Source organism: Gorilla gorilla, chromosome 3, assembly GCF_029281585.2.
Source record: "Gorilla gorilla gorilla isolate KB3781 chromosome 3, NHGRI_mGorGor1-v2.1_pri, whole genome shotgun sequence".
NCBI classification, from domain to species: Eukaryota; Metazoa; Chordata; class Mammalia; order Primates; family Hominidae; genus Gorilla; species Gorilla gorilla.
This window is the reverse complement of record NC_073227.2, coordinates 54926585-54946550: the sequence shown is the minus strand read 5'-3', so window position 1 is coordinate 54946550 and position 19966 is coordinate 54926585. Positions and strand designations below refer to the sequence as shown.

The window sequence follows — 19966 nt, the reverse complement described above, 5'->3', positions numbered from 1 at the left end:
ATCATAGCACAATTTCATTATGATCAACTCATATCAAGTCTATATTAAGAATAAAGCATTGTGCAAATATTGTCTGAGTTTGAATGTAATTTTTGAATGTATTGAAGCTGAATAAAATAATTCCCATAGGATAATGTGGATGCTGTAAAGGTGAATTTACTTGGCCATCTAATTTAGCATTCTTTTGCAATGTTTTATGAGATCTCTCTCTATATATATTAACTCCACTTTCAAGGATTAAAAATATTCTTAATATAAAGTGTGAAAAAGAAAAGTCATAAATTATATTGTTAATTACATTTTTCAACATTTAAACAAATGCATGCTTTGAAATCCAAAACACATGTACACTTGCACACATACACACAGAAACATACTTATTCACATTATGAGTGAGTCATAATCACTCACTGTCTGAGTGAAAATATTCAGGGAGGTGAAGATATTCAGGGAAAAATATTTGGTGGTTGAAGAAGAAGCTCAAGTTATGTCTAAACCCTGAGGTTAAATAAAAGCTCCAGTTAACCGAATTCCCCTGATTTGGGTTAAGAGGTGCTGAAAATAACTCAAGAGTTACCTGGAGGAATCTTATCTAGGCAATTTTGACCAAATTGGGAAGAGGATGTAGATGCCACCTAGTGGGTGTGAAAGTATTTTCTCTCATCAACCACAAGTAAAAATATTAAAAAGAAATTAATGCTTAATTCTTGTCAAAAGTATTTTAACTTTTCTGCATGTATTTTTTAATCTTGGCTCTATCTAGAATTTTGGGGTTACCAGAAAAGTATACCCACTCAGTAAAGAAGGCACAACAGAGGAGACTAGAAACAAAGAAAATACCTGAAAGAAGAAAGAGTGATATGTTGAGGTGGTTTTTTTCCTATAAAAAAGATTAGAAATTTTGGAAGACTGTATGTCTTGAATTTAATTTTATTGACGTTAGATTATTCTTTTAGTTTGCTCAGGTTGCCATAACAAAATAGCACGGACTGGCTAGCTTAAACAGTAGAAATTTATTTCTCACAGTTCTGGAGGCTAGAAAGTCTAAGATAAAGGTTCCAACAGGGTTTGGTTTCTTGTGAGGATTCCTGTCTTGATGTGCAGATAGCTGTTTTCTTACTGCGTCCGCACATGATGGAGAAAGGTGGAGGTGGTGAGAAGACAGAGAGAAACCTGGTATTTCTTTTTCTTTTATGAGGGCACCAGTTCCATGGGACAGGGCTCCACCTTTGTGACTTCACTGAACCTTAACCACCTCCTTAAAGGTCTTGTCTCCAATATAGTCATGTGGAGAGTTCAGTTTTCAACATATGAATTTGGGAAAACACATTCCAGTCCACAATAATGATTAAAACCTCTTAATATTTGCATTTTTGACCTTTGACATTTGTTGCATTCTGCCATCCCTAGTCTGGTGGGCTACACTGCCCCATTTCCCACTTGCAATTTATATGTTGAAGAAAGTCCTTTTGACTACTATAATTGACATAAGAGATAAAGGGAAAAAAGTGACACTATGGTGCCAGACCAATAGATTCACAGATACAATTCTTTTAAATATTCCAATATATTTAGAAAGAGGCCCAGCCAAACTGGGTTGCCAGTGTTGTAATTGTGAGCCAATGCTATGGGTATGTCTTTTCATACATAATGACATATGAATATTCTTGTAGGTTGGGATTGCAATGCTTTCTCCAATCTGTGCTGTTTCCCTGATGACCACTTTCTAGATTTTACTGACAGTTGGTAAAGTCCCAGAAAGAAACAGTGATCTGGCCAGGTGCTGTGGCTCATGCCTGTAATCCCAGCACTTTGGGAGGCCGAGGTGGGCGGATCACCTGAGGTCAGGAGTTCGAGACCAGCCTGACAAACATGGAGAAACTCTGTCTCTACTAAAAAATACAAAATTAGCCGGGTGTGGTGGCACATGCCCGTAGTCCCAGGTACTCAGCAGGCTGAGGCAGGAGAATTGCTTGAACCTGGGAGGCGGAGGTTGCGGTGAGCCAAGATTACGCCATTGCACTCCAGCCTGGGCAACAAGAGCGAAACTCCGTCTCAAAAAAAAAAAAAAAAAAAAAAGGAAAAGGAATAAAAGAAACAGTGATCTGATAGAATAGTACACAAGATCCTCTTCTTATATAACCCATATCTTTTTTTAGACATTGAAACACTTGTGGCTATAGTCTTTCCTACATGGCACATGACATTAGGTGTAGTAGATAGTTCAGTTAAAAGCATGTTAGCTGAGTGCCAGGTGCAAAAGAATCACTCAAGAAAAGTTAACCATTGTTTTGGCTGTTGTTGTTATTGCTACTTTTTCCTGAAGAGCTTTTTGACATACGTCTTATGCATAAGTTATAAGGTTTACTCTAGTGTTAATTCGCACCCATACTACCTATATGAATTTTGATTTTTGTATTGCATTTTGTATTTATTTGTATTTATTTCTCATTGTCACCAGCAACATCCTTTCCCTGACTGACTTCACCATAGAATATTCTTTTTTAAAAAACTTTTTAAAATTATACTTTAAGTTCTGGGATGCATGTGCAGAATGTGCAGGTTTGTTACATAGGTATACACGTGCCATGGTGGCGTGCTGCACCCGTCAACCCGTCATCTACATTAGATGTTTCTCCCAATGCTATCCCTCCCCTAGCCCCCCACCCCAAACAGGCCCTAGTGTGTGATGTTCCCCTCCCTGTGTCCATGTGTTCTCATTGTTCAACTCCCACTCCATAGACTATTCTTTCCTTCAGTGATCATTTGCTTTGGTAATTATTAGACATGATGGCCATATTTTCATAGATGTATAATACTGTCTTCTAAAATTTTGTTTCCCGTAATTATTTATTTCTGTGACATATCATTTTCTTTTGGAGGCAGAATCTTATTATGTGACTTCAGCTGGGTTATTTCTATGTAATATTCGTTTGAATCCTACTATGTGCTAGACATTAAGCTAAGTGCCTTACATGCATTATCTTATATATTTATTAGGAGGAAGGCAGCATTATTACTCCTATAGCAAGGACTTTGAGGTTTTGAGAGGCTAAATAACTTGCTGAATATCTCATACCTAGTAAATGACAAATTCGGTATTTGCAACCAGGTCTGTCTTATTTGGGACCCCACAATTTTAACTGTTTAGCGAGTGTTTTTCGATTTCTGATCCCTGGATCACTGGCAAGAGCATAGCTAATGAAAAAGACTTCCTGCAAATAGGGCTTGTTTGAGACTTTGAGTTTTTAACTAGTCTCAGATTATTCTTATAAACACTTTGTATGACCACAATACTGCTTTTCTACGTTGAATAAGAAAAGATTCATCTAGCATAGTATCTGTATTTAGAGGAAGTGAGTGGAGTGTCCTTTGCACTCTTTTCTCTCCAGGGTTATGTTGGCGGCATTGATGAAAGCAGTTCCTGGCATGATTTCAGGTAGCATTTGAACAAGTCTGCTTAATCAAGCTAAGAACCTCTTCTCTGACCAAAGAAGTCTCTAACAAAGCGGTTTCCTCCATTGGAGCCATGTATCTACCATACAAAACATTTACAAATAAAAAGGAAACACTAGGAATCAGTATGAAACAAAAGTAATCACAAAGTCACCTATCTTAAAGAAATTCTAATGTTTTAAACCCTCAACTCTAAATATATAAAGAGAAAATGAATGGATTCTTTAAGATTTCTTTTTCCATTTGGTAATCCCAAATGGAAAAAAAAAGTTTATCCCAGTGCCTGATATTGAAAGTAGTATTTCTATAACTTATGGAAATACAAACATTGAACTAAATGCCAACATTGGGAGGAAATTAAATACAATAAATAGGGAACTCAGCATTTTGGTTTCTACATTTTGGAGCTCAATATATGATAGAGTGCCTTGGTATTTATAAAATATTTAGCATGTTTATTTGGAGGGGATGTGTTAAAAATTTCTACGTGTAGCACGTTCTAAAAATGTTGTTGATATTTCTCAGTAAATCATTACCTTGGAGTTTAGTTCTAGCTGCTCTACCACACTTGTTTATTTCCCTATTAAATAAGATGTGTGGCTTACCCATGAAGTCCTGTCCAAATGATCTTGAATAAATGTCTTTATATTACTAGGTTCTTTTTTTTTTAGTATGTGACTCATTGATATTCTAGAAGATAAACCTATTCGTTATCAGTCTTGTTAGTTTTTAATTTACAAGGATTAAGTTACATTTTATTAAACTTCATTAGCTTCTCAAGCAAGTAATATGAATGTAGCTGTGTGCATTCTGCAGACCTAATCTTAGTCACTTTATCTCATTGCTGCTAGAGTCATAAGTTGAGATGAATTTTTTTTGCAGTTGATAAAAATTATTTAGAAATTGTGTCAGATCACAGTAATGATTGACGAATTGCCTGGATCTGCTCCTGTTTGCCTGTTGCTGCTTTAATTTGTTGGTAATGTTTAAATCTACCACCTTGCATCTCTTTTCTTGCTTCAGGCTATTGTGACTAATGACAAAGTAATTTCAAACTAAATCATTTTTTAAAATTCAAATGAAGCTTAGGTGCTTTTTCTTGTTCGGAACCACTGTGCATCAGCTAAATCATGATAGAACCACTGAAGTCTCTACACTCTGTGTGAAACACAACATCACTCTGACACAGTTGCACCAAAATGTGAAAGCTGGGTGAATATTCTTCCTAGTGAGTCGTGTGCCAGATAGATCAGCAGATACCTTATTCCTTTTGTGGTCTGTCATCATGGAAAATGACTGCTTTTAACAGAGTAAAACTTGAGACATAACTACAAAAATAACTTGAGTGTCATTTAACTGCTTGGCAGAGAGCAATGATTTAAGCCTCAAATCAGTCTAATTCCACTTTCCTTTATGTAGGATATGATATACAGAATAGTGAAACTTCTAAGGCATTCTCAGCCAGACTTGGGATTGAGTCAAGATAACTTAAATGCCTTAGGCACTACCTGCAATATTCTAAAGATGTGTCCCATAGAAAAAGAAATAATAAATTGGAGATCAGATAAAAATTTTTGACACTTTCTAATTTGAAAAAGGATCTTGATTCTATAGGATATCCATTTTAATGCAATTTATCAAATATGAAATAGGTGCCTACTGTGTGCATTAATCTACAATGATTGATAAGACAGTCTTTATACTCTAGCTCATTACTTCTTTTAAACTGGAATAAAAACACTTGATCTTTGTTTTCAGATAGTAATCTTTTTGGTACTGTTCATGTTGCACACCCCACTCTCAAAAAGTCTCTTACTTCATTGTTCTTTTTTCTAACCACCTTAGACTGATTCTTTTTATTTTTGCTTAGACTCTCCTCTTTCTCTAGGCATATTCTTCAAATGTAAGATTTTATTTCTTTGATATTTATAACTTATCCAATAGTAGATATCATCAGAATATAGTTTTCCAACTGTCAAAAGCATGACATACAAATAATGAATGGACAGGTCTCCAAGATTGGTTCAATTGTTAATTAATGAGAGACCCACTTAGACGGTAAAATGGATTCAAAATCTTTTTGAGGAATGGCTACGTATAGGCAATTTTTTAAAAGGAAAAGTAAAATAAGACTGGTAGGTTAAATACAGAAGTGCTTAATGTCTGACAAGGCAATAAAACCATAACCTTTCGTGATCTTTTGTACTAGACAGGAATCCATAATTGAATATGTTAACTTGACAGTGTTTGGGTTCTAATCAAATATTAAATGGCAAAATCAAACTCAAGTAAGTTATTCTAAAGACTTAATAATCCTTGAGTGGGCTTGTTAAACAATACTCTATTATGACATTGAAAGGACATGCTGTATTTTTTTCTGATGTCCAAGTCTTGTATAATTTTTCTTAACATTATACTACTACGAGTACTTGACTGACTCAAATATGTGCAGCTTGTTAAGTTCTTTAAAGCCTCCTCCACATTTGTGAGTAGAGAACCTGTACAGTGAGGCAGAACAGACACCAAGTAAGTAACTTGCTGTATGACTTCCAGTGACCTGTAAACTTTCTGTTCTTACTTTTCTCTACTGGAAAATGAGGTAATGGAATAAGTTGATCACTGAAATCCCTTTCTGTTTTAAAATATTGTAATTCTTATAGAGTGGGATTATGAAGGGCAAAATATGTTGGTCCTTCAGCTAGCGTGTGGATTAGGCAACAGTGCCCCCTAAAGGTCCTCTATGAGTTCGGGGCAGGCCAATCTTCTAAGTATCCCAGAATGTCTGAGGAACTTCCGCCGTCAGGAGCCCTTGGCAGCACCTCCCATCAGGACCTTTGATCTAACTCATCTATCTATTATCTATTGCCACAATAATATTGCATAACAAAAAAATGATACTTCAGGTACACACAGTTAATATTTATTTTTGCTCCCAAGTCTGTGGATCAACTGTGAATTCTGTTGATGTTGATTACGCTTGCTCGGGCAGCTCATTTTCTCTTAACGGAACACTCATGAATCTAGTGTCAGCTAGTTGTTGGATGTTCTAGGCTTGTCTCATTGTGATAACTGGCTATTCTCCAAATGAGCTCTCAATCTCTAGCAGGCTAGCCCAGGCTGACCTGTTCTTATGATGGTGGTGTCAGTGTTTCCAGAAAGAGTGTAAGCAAGTAAGAACTGTTGAGATTAAGAATTGGAAATGACAAACTATCATTTCCGCCACATACTATTGGACAAAGAAAGTCATTAGCCAGCTTAGGAAAAATAGACTCCAACTCTGGATGGGTCAGGAGTGGGTAAGCTCCTGGACATGAATGTGGAGCATGAATATGGAGGCAGGAATATAGAGAGAAATGACGAATTGGTGTCACTTTTGAAGCCAGTCTATTATATAGAACACAATTCACAAGATTTCAGGACATTCCAGAAGCATACTGGTCTAGAACGAAAGAACTTAAATGTTTTAATACTTTGTTTTGGGGGGCAGTAAAGTTACTTAGAGTCAGTTTGATCCTTCCTACTCTTGCTCTTAAAATTCATTAGACAATACCAGAGCAGTGTTTGAGGCTATTTATACTATACTGTTAAGACAGGCACTTCTACGTACTCTACCAAATGCTACATGAATGTTGACATTTTCTAGTCCAGCAGGTGGAAACATGCACTATTCCTGGCTTTGGGTGAATGTCAGGTATTGTTTCTTCTAATCATTTTGGACGGTTCCTTTCAGCCTTGGGTAGTTACCTCACACCCATAAACTGATCTTTGCTTAGTAAAATACTCAATGGGGACTCTCTTTAGATCTTTGGAGTTCTCTCTTTGTTTAGCATTCTTATCTCTGGTACTTTGTCCTGTGAACTCTAGCCATCTTGGTCTCCCAAGACTCTCAACTTCATCTCTTCAGTTCAGGAAGCCTGCCAGTATTTTTCTGCTTTTTCCTTTCCTAAACCACAGCATGGCAACTCTCTCAAGTTTGTTTCTTCCCTCTCGGTGATTATGGTTCTGTGTTGTCTAATGGCCAGTTTCTTCAAACAACAGGTTTTTTTTTTTTGCATATTTTGTTAAGTTTTGGGGGTCATTTTGGGCAGGAAAGTAGACTCAGTTCCTGTTACTTCATTTTGGCTGGAAGGGAAAGTCTCCAGTCCTTAGAATTTGGCATTAGGAAACATACAGATTTCTAAAGGTCATGGACAACCTAACTGACTGAAAGAAGAAGATGGTATGCAACTATCATATTATATTTGAAAAAAAAAGTATTTCTTTCCTGTTTGTCCAATTTATCATTTTACTCTCTTCTCTTCTTGGGATATTCAGCATTTGGTCATAGTTTGGTGCTTGAATATATTTTACCTTCCATTATATTTTTTATTGTATCATGTGTGTATGTATGTTTCCTTGCCAATGATTATATATGCTCTTTAAATTTTGAGGATATACCTTGTTCTTTTTTATGTTATTCACCATGTATATAATATTTTAGGATCAATGATAATCAGTTAATTACTATCCTTTTCTGTAACAAGAGATTCAAAATCTGAGGATTAATTAGGTGACATTTACAATGTTCTGTATAGAGGAAAAGTACAGGATAAGTAATTGTTCTTCAGCTTTCAGGTTGATGTCAACTTTGATTTCAATTTTCTCCACTCAAATTCAGTGCCATATGTTAGGCTACAATTTCTCATTAGTTCACCTGCACCCTGCTTAGAAGAATACTCCAAGCTGACATGACGAATGCTTTCTACACCTGTCAGAGTCTACACTGGCTCTGTTTTGTGAGGCTGTTTTTCCTTCTCTACTCAGCGACCTTGAAGTCATGATTTATGAGATATGAATTGAACTTTAAACATGCTAGATGAGTATACTAAAAAAGATTACATTTGTAGAATAAACCTTTATGTCTAAAGTGAGATTTCAATTAATTGTATATAATCTACCCACTTCATATATTAGTATCTGTGAATTGCCCTTTGAGGCTGGCTTCTTCCAATCACCCTTTTATTAGCTGCTCTTCTTTCTCTTTCCTCTATTTCTCCATTTTTTCACTCACCATCTACTTCATGAAATGGTAAGGGGAGAAGTTATGGAAAGTAATGATCATCTAACATTACTATAGCTAAGAATAAGCATAGTTAGAAAGGACAAATTCCTGCAAAAATATAATAGCATATTCTAAAAACTCAGATGTGGGTATTTCGGGGAAAATCTGAGAAATTACTGTCCTTCATTAGCATGGAGAATCTATAATTAATTATGTATATAGTTATTTATTGTGGCTGTCAATATTATAACAATTTTAGTGGTTTACTGCACAACTTTCTTCAAATATAATCTTGTTCTACAAACAAAATAATTTGTTGAAAAGCAGTGAAATATTTCAATTTAATCACTCTTTATTGCTTAATGGTTTGAATTCAGATATTTATGCAACTGTTGGTTGATGCTGTTTATAAGTCTAATACAACCTTTTTCTAATTAAATTTTATTTGTATTTTCATCATTAATTGAAGTGAAAAATAAAATATGTCAGTATTATTAGATTTTATAATAGTGTGTATAATTATCTATGCTTTTCATGAAAGTAAATTGAAAGGACTTAGAAATCAAAGTTTTTGGACTTTTTTAAATAAAGGAATGTTATGTACATATGGATAGTTGTTATTGTTGGTATTCTGTGTACCTGACTAGGTATAGTTCTCCCTGTCTATAAAACAAACACATAGAAAACTTTGAAATGTATATGACATATACAGAATATTATTTGCAATAAAGCTAAACAAATAACTTTTATAGCAGTATTCATTAACTCTTAAAATGCAATTAAGTATAACCTCAGCTTGTAGTTCTAACAACTTGATCTTTTTTCTATAGATTTAAGGTTTAATTATTTATAAGAATGTACCATATTTTGAAATAGAAGATTTTTGATTCAAAGTTTCAAATGTATGCACATTATATTTTAGTTATGTATTTTAAAGCTTTTTAAAATCAAGATGACTACAGCTTATTAATAAAGTTTTATTTTATGGAAATGACTAATTTTAAGAATTTTGATCCCTTTAAATTTTGTACAAATCTGCATAAAGTTACATAACCAATATATTTTTTCATATACCTTTTCAGAATACAAATGCCAATTTGAACATGAGAAAAAGAACAAATGCTTTGGTTCACTCTGAATCTGATGTTGGCAGAAGAACTGAGGTGGGAAACCATTCAAGCAAATCTTCCACAGTTGTTCAAGAATCTTCTAAAGGCACACCTCGGTCTTACTTAGCTTCCAGTCCAAACCCATTCAGCCGTGCAAATGCAGCTGAAACCATATCTGCAGCAAGAGCACTTCCATCTGCTTCTCCTACTTCTATCCGAACTGGATATATGCCTCGAAAGGCTTCAGTTGGATCTGCTTCTACTCGTCACGTGTTTGGATCAAGACTGCAGAGGATAAAGACCACAGTTAATACCATAGGGGCTACTGGGAAGTTGTCAGCTACTCCTCCTCCATTGGCTCCACCACCTTCTGGATCTGGCACAAGTAAAATAGACAAATATGCCCGTATTCTCTTTCCAGTCACATTTGGGGCATTTAACATGGTTTATTGGGTTGTTTATTTATCTAAGGACACTATGGAGAAATCAGAAAGTCTAATGTAATTTCGTTGCTATAGTAGTTTGCTAAAAGATGATGAAAATGCAGAATGCCTTTTTAAATGTTTTTAAATATAAACAAATATTCTTTACTAAAATAAAAACTCTATGTAATTTTTCCATTTAAAGATATAAGCCAGTTATTGGGAGAGTTAATTAATTCCTGAGTGAAAAAGTGAACTATGTTTTTTTTCAGAAAAATTATTTTAAAAGAACTCAGCATTCAGTTAGATAGAATACACACCATCCTGGAAAGTTGGGATAAGAGAAATAGAGCTATTAGAGACAAGTGGTGCATATTTTTTCATTGATATATTTGAAAACAGACTATGACATTTTAAAAATCTACCCTATGAGTATCAACCTGCCACCCTAAATTTCCCAGTGGCACTACCCTTAACCAGAATTGTTTATTAGATGTCATATGCAGTGACCTTTGGTGATCTTCTTAGGAACTTCAAGAAAAGGAATTTTCCTGTTAAATTGAACATTGGCAAAAGGAAATGGAATAGTATAAACACTGATCAATAGAGTAAAATATCTGCTGCATAAAAAACTAAGACAAAGACCAGAGGAAATATGTTCCCTTTCTTATGTTGGCTAAACAGTACTTAACAGTTGACTTGAAATTTTGTTCTCTGAGCCAAAGTTTAACTCATTGTATGAATTCTTTTTCATGGTAGTTCATTCAGTTATGTGTTTATTTACTACATAGTTATTCAGAGCCTACTGTGTTCCAGGAACTATGCTAGAAACTGTCTCTCTAGGAAAGCTCTTGCACCTTTACCTACAATATTACTTAAAAAGTAGAACAGTCAATGCATGCCAAAGAACCATAAACTAGCAGAGGACATTGCATTCTTTAGTGAAGGACATTTATTTAGAGTCTGACAACATATTCAAAATATTTTTCAGCCTCTACTGATAGTGGATAACAAATATATTTGTTCACATAACCACTTTGATGTCAGTACAACTTCAGCAATTGGTTTTCAAAATAGATGAGAATACGGTACAGATTGTTCTATAAGTGAAAAGCATTGTGTACTTGAAAGTAAAAATCAGGGCAATATAAGACTTAATAGATTAACTGTCTCAAATTTGATCAGAGTCACAGAGTAGAATTTGATCAGAATCACAGAATCATCAGACATAGGAACTGAGCACAGGCTTTTTCAGGTGCTTTCCCCAAGATAGATCTAGATATTAGCTAGTGAAATGCTAAATTTTGAAGAGTTTTGTGTCCGTAGTTCTGTAATTCTGGGCAGTCATCATGTTGGTTTTTTTGGGAGTTTTTTTAAGGTTTAATAACTAAGGGGAATATTTTAAAATTAAGAGAGCAGCAAATGAAAGGAGTAAAGAAAAAAAAATAGCTGTCGGGTAGGATGCCACTGACTCTGCTATGTGATTTATCAGGATTTTCATCTACTGACTTCTTTCTCATTAGGTAGGCTTAACAACTTACTTGAGAATTTTGCAACTGTCTATGCAGCTGAATCTAAGTATGGTTTTTTGTCATATTGCCTCTAGATTTTCTTCTGTGCTTCTTTCTATCTGCTCTGGAATGGATGAGTGAATGTGTTCTGGGTGTTTTCGGGAACATATTGATAGAAATGGCCACCTTGCAGACAAAATCTCTCTCTCTCTCTCTCTTTTTGTTTTTATAGAAAAGAAGTGATAGTAGTTAATTGGCATCGATTTTTCAGATATTGCACTACCTTATAATGGTTGTTTTTGAGACCTGAAAATTGTGCAAATGCCAAATATTAATTGTAAGTCATATCTGAGAAATCTTTCTTGGCTGTCTTTCTAGGTATTTCATAGAATCAACACATTTTAAGGCTGAAAGATACTGTCGAAATCACCCAGTCCCAATCCCCCATTTTAAAATTGATTCTAGTAAAATTAGGCCCAGTAACATCTGTATATATGTATATATTTAATAAAGAGTACTTGTACAAAAAAAGCTTATCATAAATTATTTCATGAATGTGAATAGATTTCTGGCCTTGAGCACGATGTTTGGAAATATGGTTGGAAGCACAATTCATTCGCTACTAGTTATTCAGAGCGTACTTTGTTCCAGGAACTATGATAGAAACTGATAGTTCACTATTCTGATGAAAAGGCTGGTTTTGTTGTTGTTGTTGTTGTTGTTGTTGGTGAGGAACTCTTACTCTTTGCTAATCTATTGGCCTATCTTAAGAAATAATTATTTGGCTATTCATTGGCTTCCTTTAAAAAAAAGTGTTCTTCTACACATCTTACAGAGTGTAAAGAGATAAAAAGAAATAATTTTTTTTCTTACCTTTACACATGAAGGTTTAAAAATAAATCATGTGGACAAAGAATGAGAAAGGACAAAATTAACCAAGGATTCTTAATTGTTAATTTGAAGAACACATTAACCAGAAAGCTTAAACATTATTATTAAAATAAATTATTTCATTAGCACAAAATGTTAATAATGATAATAATAATAATAATAATAATAATAATAATATGTTGTTTGCTTTCCTTAACTGAATTTCATCAAATTCATTCAGTGATTTTTATTTTGGTCATCATTTCTATCTTCCCAATAACCCAGAGGTACATCAAGTAAAAACACTTTTGTGAAGAGCCAGTCACTTTTCCCTCTTAGAAAATCTCAGAAGAATGATTAGGGGCACCCAAAGTTCTGGTTATCTATGAATAATAATGAATAATTTTGGCTGAGAATGGTACCTTTATATAACTCTTTTAAAGATGAAATTCAGAATAGTTTTATTCAGGACCTAGTATCTGCAGTCCATGTTGGCCACTAACTGCTACATAATTACTTTCAATTTCATCCAGGCATGACTAGGTATAAAAATATATTTACGTGATTAATCCACAGTTTAAAATGACTTGCACTTGTGCATATACATAGTACTTTGAATAATGTATATTTTAAATTGGACCTCACAAATCTTGTATTAAAGTAGGTAGAGAGTAGAGTCACCCTTTTTTGATGAAATGAGTCACAGAGAAGTTAAATGACAAAGATAAAATCGCAGGGTTGGAAATAACTTTGAAAGGTCATTTTTCAATAATCTCACCTTAACAGTGACCCCTTTTCAAACAATGCATAAACAATTTATTTGTGGCTTATTTTACCCATGAGCTGGCCAATACTTCCTGGCCTTGAAAAATATCTCCACTCTTCCCATTCCTGTTCTCAACGGTCTTCTCTTCTCAATTTGTGAATATTCTCCAGTAAAAGACACCAGGTGTGGAGATGGGTCACTTAATTTCAAGTTCTGAGTGTCTTGTGGTTTTAAACAAGTCTCTTAACCTCTCTAAGACTGATTCCTCATTTATAACAGGGAGGAGGTGGATTATGTAATATCTAAGAGCTTTTCAGTTTTAATATTCTCTGATTCTCATAGTAAATACAAGCATACTCTTGTAAGAAAAACACTGAATACTTTGCACCACAAATAAGTGTTTATGGACAAAAATTTAGTTCTACTGCTTGATTACTTTAAGTTCATGGCTTGCTTCAAACTAAGGTTTCCCTACCTTCAAAAATATATATAACATCTCTCCATTTAGATAAAGTATATTCTTCCCCAGGGAAGATTGTATTCTTTAAAGACAGTAGAATATTGGCTATTTCTCTTTTCTGGGATTTTCTGGGCTTTTATTCACTAAATGGGCTCCTGCCCAGTTTGGGTACTGTGCTGATTTTTAGATATACAGAGATAAAAATAGCCCCTTTCCTTGCAGGTAGTCACAGTCCGGAAGAGATGATAGATGCATAGACAAAAAATTATGGGATGTAACTAATGCTTCAGTAGAATACAGCAGGGCCAAAACTAGAGTGATACTCATCTCAGGCACAAATATGTATGGGGACATCAAAACTTCAATAATCAAGATACCTAATATTTAAGTGAATATTTTTAAAACTCAAAATTAATGCAAAAGATTTATGACAAACAGAATATACAAATTTTAAATAAATTAATAGAATCAGTAGTAATAATATTTTCTTCTGCCTCAGGCTCCAAAATTGCTCAGCATAGCACTGATCTAGAGGTGGATAAAAGATCCACATAACTTAATTACATTGTTGAAGGAGAGGAACAAGAGTGATAGCAGAGAAGGTTTCACAGATATAATCTTAAGCTAAATTTTATAGAATGATTTGGAATTCTTATAGCCTCCATTCCCACTTCCACAAACAAACAAAAAAACGAAAGCACAATTTTATCAGCACCTGAGGCAGGAGAAGAGATGAGGATGTGGAAAGTCAAGGGGAACTCTTACTACAAATTCTTAGTTCTGTGTTTGGAGGGAAGGGTGAATGCAGGGAAGTGAGAGTTGTTGATGTTGGAAAGACCTAAAGGGCCTGGATTAGGAAGAGTTTTGTGTAAATTACTGAAGGAATGGAATTTGATCAGGATTAGTGGCAATTTATTAAAAATCTTGAAGAATAATACGATGAAAACTAACATCCTTATTTTTCTGTTTTAGAGAAAGCACCTGATTATTGTGTGAACTATGGTTTGGAGGGCCACAGATCTAGAGGTAGTGGAACAATTGAGATCTCTTATTTTTTCTTTCCTGTCTTAAACTTTGCCTTCTATTCCTTTTTTCTTTTTTTGACCGCAATGACTTCATTGTCATTTGTAAAAGTGATACATGACTGTTGAAGATAGACATTGTAGAAACTTAAAAACAATCTCAAAATTCTACCACCTAGAAATTAGAAATATTTTGTATTTGGATATGTTTGTCTAGAAGAGTAGATTGCTTGATTAAAAGACACAGTTTTATAAATGTAGAAGCCAATATGACATATATGCTGCCATTAAATAATAAAAAATTAAATTGACTTTTATCTCAAGATAAGATTAAAATTGGAGGGTAAAACTGAAGAAATTGTTGAAATTTGGATGGTGCTTCTTTAAAGCAAGAGACTTAGAGAGTTGGAGCTTTTTATCCCAGGTTTCAATCTTTATTTCAGGAAATTTTTCTGCAATTTTGTCTAAGTTAATTTTTTTTTTTTTTAGAAATGCCAATTATGTCAAATCCCTTTTGTCTCTATACAATAGTCCCCAACTGTTTGGGCAACAGGCACGGGTGGGGGTGGGGGAATGGTTTTCAGATGAAATTTTTCCATCTCAGATCATCAGGCATTAGTTGATTCTCATAAGGAGCGGACAACCTTGCATGCCCTCCTATGAGAATCTAATGCCGCCGCTAATCTGACAGGAGGCAGAGCTCAGGCGATAATACTCAATGGGTGCCACTCACCTCCTGTTGTGCTGCCCAATTCCTAACAGGCCATGGATAAGTACTGGTCAGTGGCCCAGGGATTGGGGACCACTGCTCTGTAACTATTTACAGTATTCTTTGTAACTACTTTGGTATCTTTAAAATTTTCTTTAACTTTTGTCAACCATAACCCTAGTGAGTTTTCAGTTGTGATTATTCTATTTTGTAACTTCCAATGTACTTTTCAACTTCATAATGGTTAATTGTGTTTTCCATTGCTTTCTTGGTCACTGTCGTTTCATTTTTCTTCTCTTTCTCTATTTTTACCATTGCTTTATTGAAATATCTTCTTTGAGCTTCTCATGTTTCTCTATTAATGAGATCATGTCTATAATATTTTTTGAGACTACAGAGAACTATTTATATAAACTCTTCCTCTATTTCTTGAAAAAGTTTTTATCTGGCATGAGCTTCACCTGCTTTTTCATTGAGTTTTTATCTCCCTTGCCTATTTTTGGGGCTGGTTTCTTTCTATTAATCACTGAGCAGAGCCAGCTATTTACTGAACTATAGTGTGGGAAGTGGTGGGAGGGTGAGTCAGATCAGCCCACAGAAGCTATTTAAATTTCAGGTTTCAAGCCCACCTCCCCAAAACCGTTTTATGTGTTTTTTTCTTCTGCCCAGGCACCATATTTTTATATCTATTTTTGACATTTGGGCGGCCTATGTAGTTCACAGTGTAAAACTCTCTGTTTTACTTTCTTTATGTTATTGCTAGTGACTATTGCTTGTAGTCCCACCCCCTTCCTCGCATTAGCCTTAGTATTCTATATTATTCAGCAAACTTGTTCACAACTCTCAAATATAGTCTATCAGAATTTTTATCTTTACCTCTACATTCCACTATTCAGAAGTATATAGTAAAATCTTATGAAGACAGATTTTGTTTTTATCTTGCCTGTTTACACTCTATCTTACAGAGGTTTCAAACAAACCGTCTTTGTTTGAAACATCTCAGGATAATGATACTTATTGAAATCTACATCCTGCCCAAGATACATGCCAGTCAATTTCCTTTCTCCTATTAGTGCAAATGGCTACCTACTTAAAAGCTGCTGACTATAGTTTGTCATCAATTACTTGTTAATTACAGATATGGTTTTCATTTTTTTTCTCAATTTTTCATTATGTTATTTTTGGAGACTGTCTTAGGTGGGGAGTGAATTACAAATATTTTTATTTCACCACCTTTAACTGAGTCACCGTATGTTATTTGCACTTCCAATAGACCAGGAATTGACCAGAGTATCTTTTACTGATATGACCACCAGAGCTACATGGCTTTTACCTTCTGTATATCAGATGTCACTGGAATCAAGCATTAAACCTAGATTAAATCTGGATTAAGCCAGCTGTATGGCACCTTAGAAAATTGAGAAGGACTAGGAAGCTGAGAGAAAGAACTCCTGTATAAAAAATAAATTCTTTTTACATTTTCCTTGGTAGTATTTCTGCAAGCTTCTTTAGTTTCTATAGGGGAATCCCGGAGTTGTTCTCTGAGATTGCTTCCCTTTCCTTTGTATTTTCATTTTTCCCTCTTGGGCTTTACTTTTCAGTCGTGTATTTCTATCCCAATGTTAATTTATTACACTGTTTATATTTTCCTGTCCTTCAATTCATCAGTAGATTAGTGAAGTACTTATTCCTTTAATTATAAGTATAAACGTTTTTAATTTCTTTTTGGATAACGGTACATTTAATGGAAAATTTTTAAACGCTATGGTTTCTTAATAGCTTTTCCCTACCACTAATTACTTCTGTTAAAAAAATAAAAGAAATACCCATGTGTAATATAAAAGAAATTTTGAATAAAATGGTATCCTTTCCTTTTACTAGAGACAAACATCTCCACTTCAAAATGGAAAAATGGAACTATGCAAAGGAAATTTACGATATTCAAGAGTATGATAGTATCACCGAACCGATTAATTTAATTGAAAATACTAACCTGCAAAAAAGAATTACACAAATGTATTTGAAATGTCATCAGATACCTCAAGCTATGACAGAGTTGATCATGTTACACAAGTAGTAAAGGATAAATTAAATATATTCTATATTAACACTAAGATTTAAAACTAATTATAGTCTTCTTTAATTTTTGTACTGTATACATTTCATCTAGTTTTCAGTAAAACAAACTTTTCATTACTTTTACTTATCCCATGAAAATCTAGTTGCTATAAGATATAACGTAATTTGGAAATACCTCCCTGTAATACATTGGAATTTTGGTGTGAGTGTGTGTGATCAGAGAGGATAAACAAATGGTGTCAGCAAAATAGAATGTAAAATATGGAGATAATGTGGATTTACACAATTTGATAAAAACTCTCCCTTGAATTTTGCAGATCATATATGAATATCATCATGTGAAGTGCAATTAGGATTTTTTCATGTATTAATACATATACATCATCTCTTTAATAAAATATTTTACTGAACTCGTTTGTTTTATATTTCTCATGTCTCATATTTCATATTTTCTCATATGTCTCATATTTTATATTTTTTCATATATGTCTCATTTTTATTATTACTATAGTATGCATTAAAGGAGACTGGCAAATACCTGAACAAAGTTATGTTGTTGGCAATATAAGATATTACCAATTGCATAATATTATTTCCAAAGGCAAATTAATATGCAAACTATAGATTTCCATGGGTATCTATACAAATTATTACTTGAAGTCCATAGAAAACAGCTTCCTTAGAGGGAAGTAAAAGAAGCTCTGATAACAGAAAATGTATAGCATTTCAGTTAAAGTTTGATTGACATATTTTTTTCTCAGTCTTTTATATTTGTGAATTATAGTCTGCATTTTGTCTTTACAGATGTTGCTAACACAGTGCAGCATGTTGGCTTGTCATTTTACTGATTATGTATATTGTCTCCTAGTTCAAGAATACGGTAAATCAGAGCTTTCATTTTTCAAGAGGCAGAAAAATAATTGTTGGTTGATAAGGTAAGGTTATATGATTTTGAGGGAGCTTCATTGTAAATTGAATGAGAATCCGGTTTTCACGCAAAGGTGTATCTATGCGATAATACTTTGAATGACTGTAGCTTGAAATAGAAGGTTAATTTTTTCCACTGGCTTATCCTTAATGAAGGAAATCGCCTGATAATTACTTTGATTCTGAAAATGTTGAAAACTCCAGAAGAAATAAAGCTTTTCTTTGATTTCTCAGCTGAAGTGTTGTACAAACTGAGGAATATGAAGTCCATTCCCTTCTTTCTTCTCTTGAATAATTTCAAAATTGTTTGTTTAGTTGTACAATTGAAAATATTCCTTATTATAGAAGTAAAAAAACAATAATGCATATTTCCTCATATCATAAAAACTAAATTTGTTATCATCTGAGCTACAATATTCTTGCTCAATTAGAATAGTAAATGTGAAGTGTGATGTTTATAACAGTTCAAGGTTTGATAGGAGATAGAGGTGTTTTGATTTTATGGGAAAATTACTTCCTCAAGAACACGTTTCTTGAGGTTTTAGTAATCACCTTTGACTCCCTGAAATTGGCAATTTTATTCTATGTAGGAATATTATCATGGTATATTATAGTGAGGAGCACACAGTCATTATTATTTTGTTTTTGCAAATTTATTTTGAAAAAAAAGGAGCATTATTAAATATTGGTTTACTATTTCAAAGTAATTCATCAGGAAATGATTTTTTAAACACTGTCCCTTTAAGTAAATGTCCCTTGCTTTTCAAAGCTCAACTTATTACTTATGGTAATAGAGTTACTTTGCTTCTTAAAACAAAGTTTATACTAGAGCATAGCATTGTAGAATTATTCAGGTCTCAATTTCTCACTGGAAAATGAGTCTTTAAAATAGTAAGGATTTAAATTTCTATAAAATTTAATCACAGATACTTATATTTTAAGATAAATGTGTTGGAGCTAAACTCTGGAATTATTAAAATATAAAACATTATATCCCTCTAATGTATTTTTTCTATTTAAATTTAAAACAATAAACATAAATATCTTTGGAATATTTTTTGGTTTGTGTATTGTTTTTTCTGTCTATAAATATCCTTCCTTGAAACTGGTCACAGCATTGTGTCTTACTTGATAGTTCTTTGGAATCCCCACTGCTCTCATGAATGTTCCTGGTTTTTACTTAACATCTAATTCTCTGTATGACCAATACCACCATCAAGATTGGAATTTTGCCAAGTTTTAATAGTTTGAAAAATTCTTTGTAGGTTACATGGATGAAGAAAAGTTACAGGACCTGTAATATCTGATGTGGCATAATAGAAACTTTTCACTATGTGGTTTTGGTTCACTAATGGGGTTCAAATGTGTGTATTTCTGTGTATTTTTTAAAGATTCAACCCAAGGAAGAGAGTTAAAATTAATAAAATACAGCAATCAATCTATGACTCAATCCTAACTTGGAAGACCAAAGTAAATGTCTGAGAAACGGAATAGGATTAACATTTAATAAAAACGTGTGAGTTTATGAATTTTAATATTTAGCTCAGATTATTAACTGTAATTAGTTTGATGAAATAAAACACTTTGAATACTG

At 33.7% G+C, this 19966-nt stretch overlaps 1 protein-coding gene across 1 annotated transcript in view; it reads left to right on the top strand.

Moving 5' to 3' along the window:
• The window catches only part of GABRA4 (gamma-aminobutyric acid type A receptor subunit alpha4), a 75203-nt gene extending 55237 nt beyond the window's left edge, over positions 1–19966 (top strand). Inside the window, exon 9 of the mRNA XM_019025637.4 lies at positions 9580–19966. Coding sequence (XP_018881182.1) covers positions 9580–10110 — 531 coding nt within the window. The 3' untranslated portion in view covers positions 10111–19966. The remainder of the gene's footprint in view (positions 1–9579) is intronic.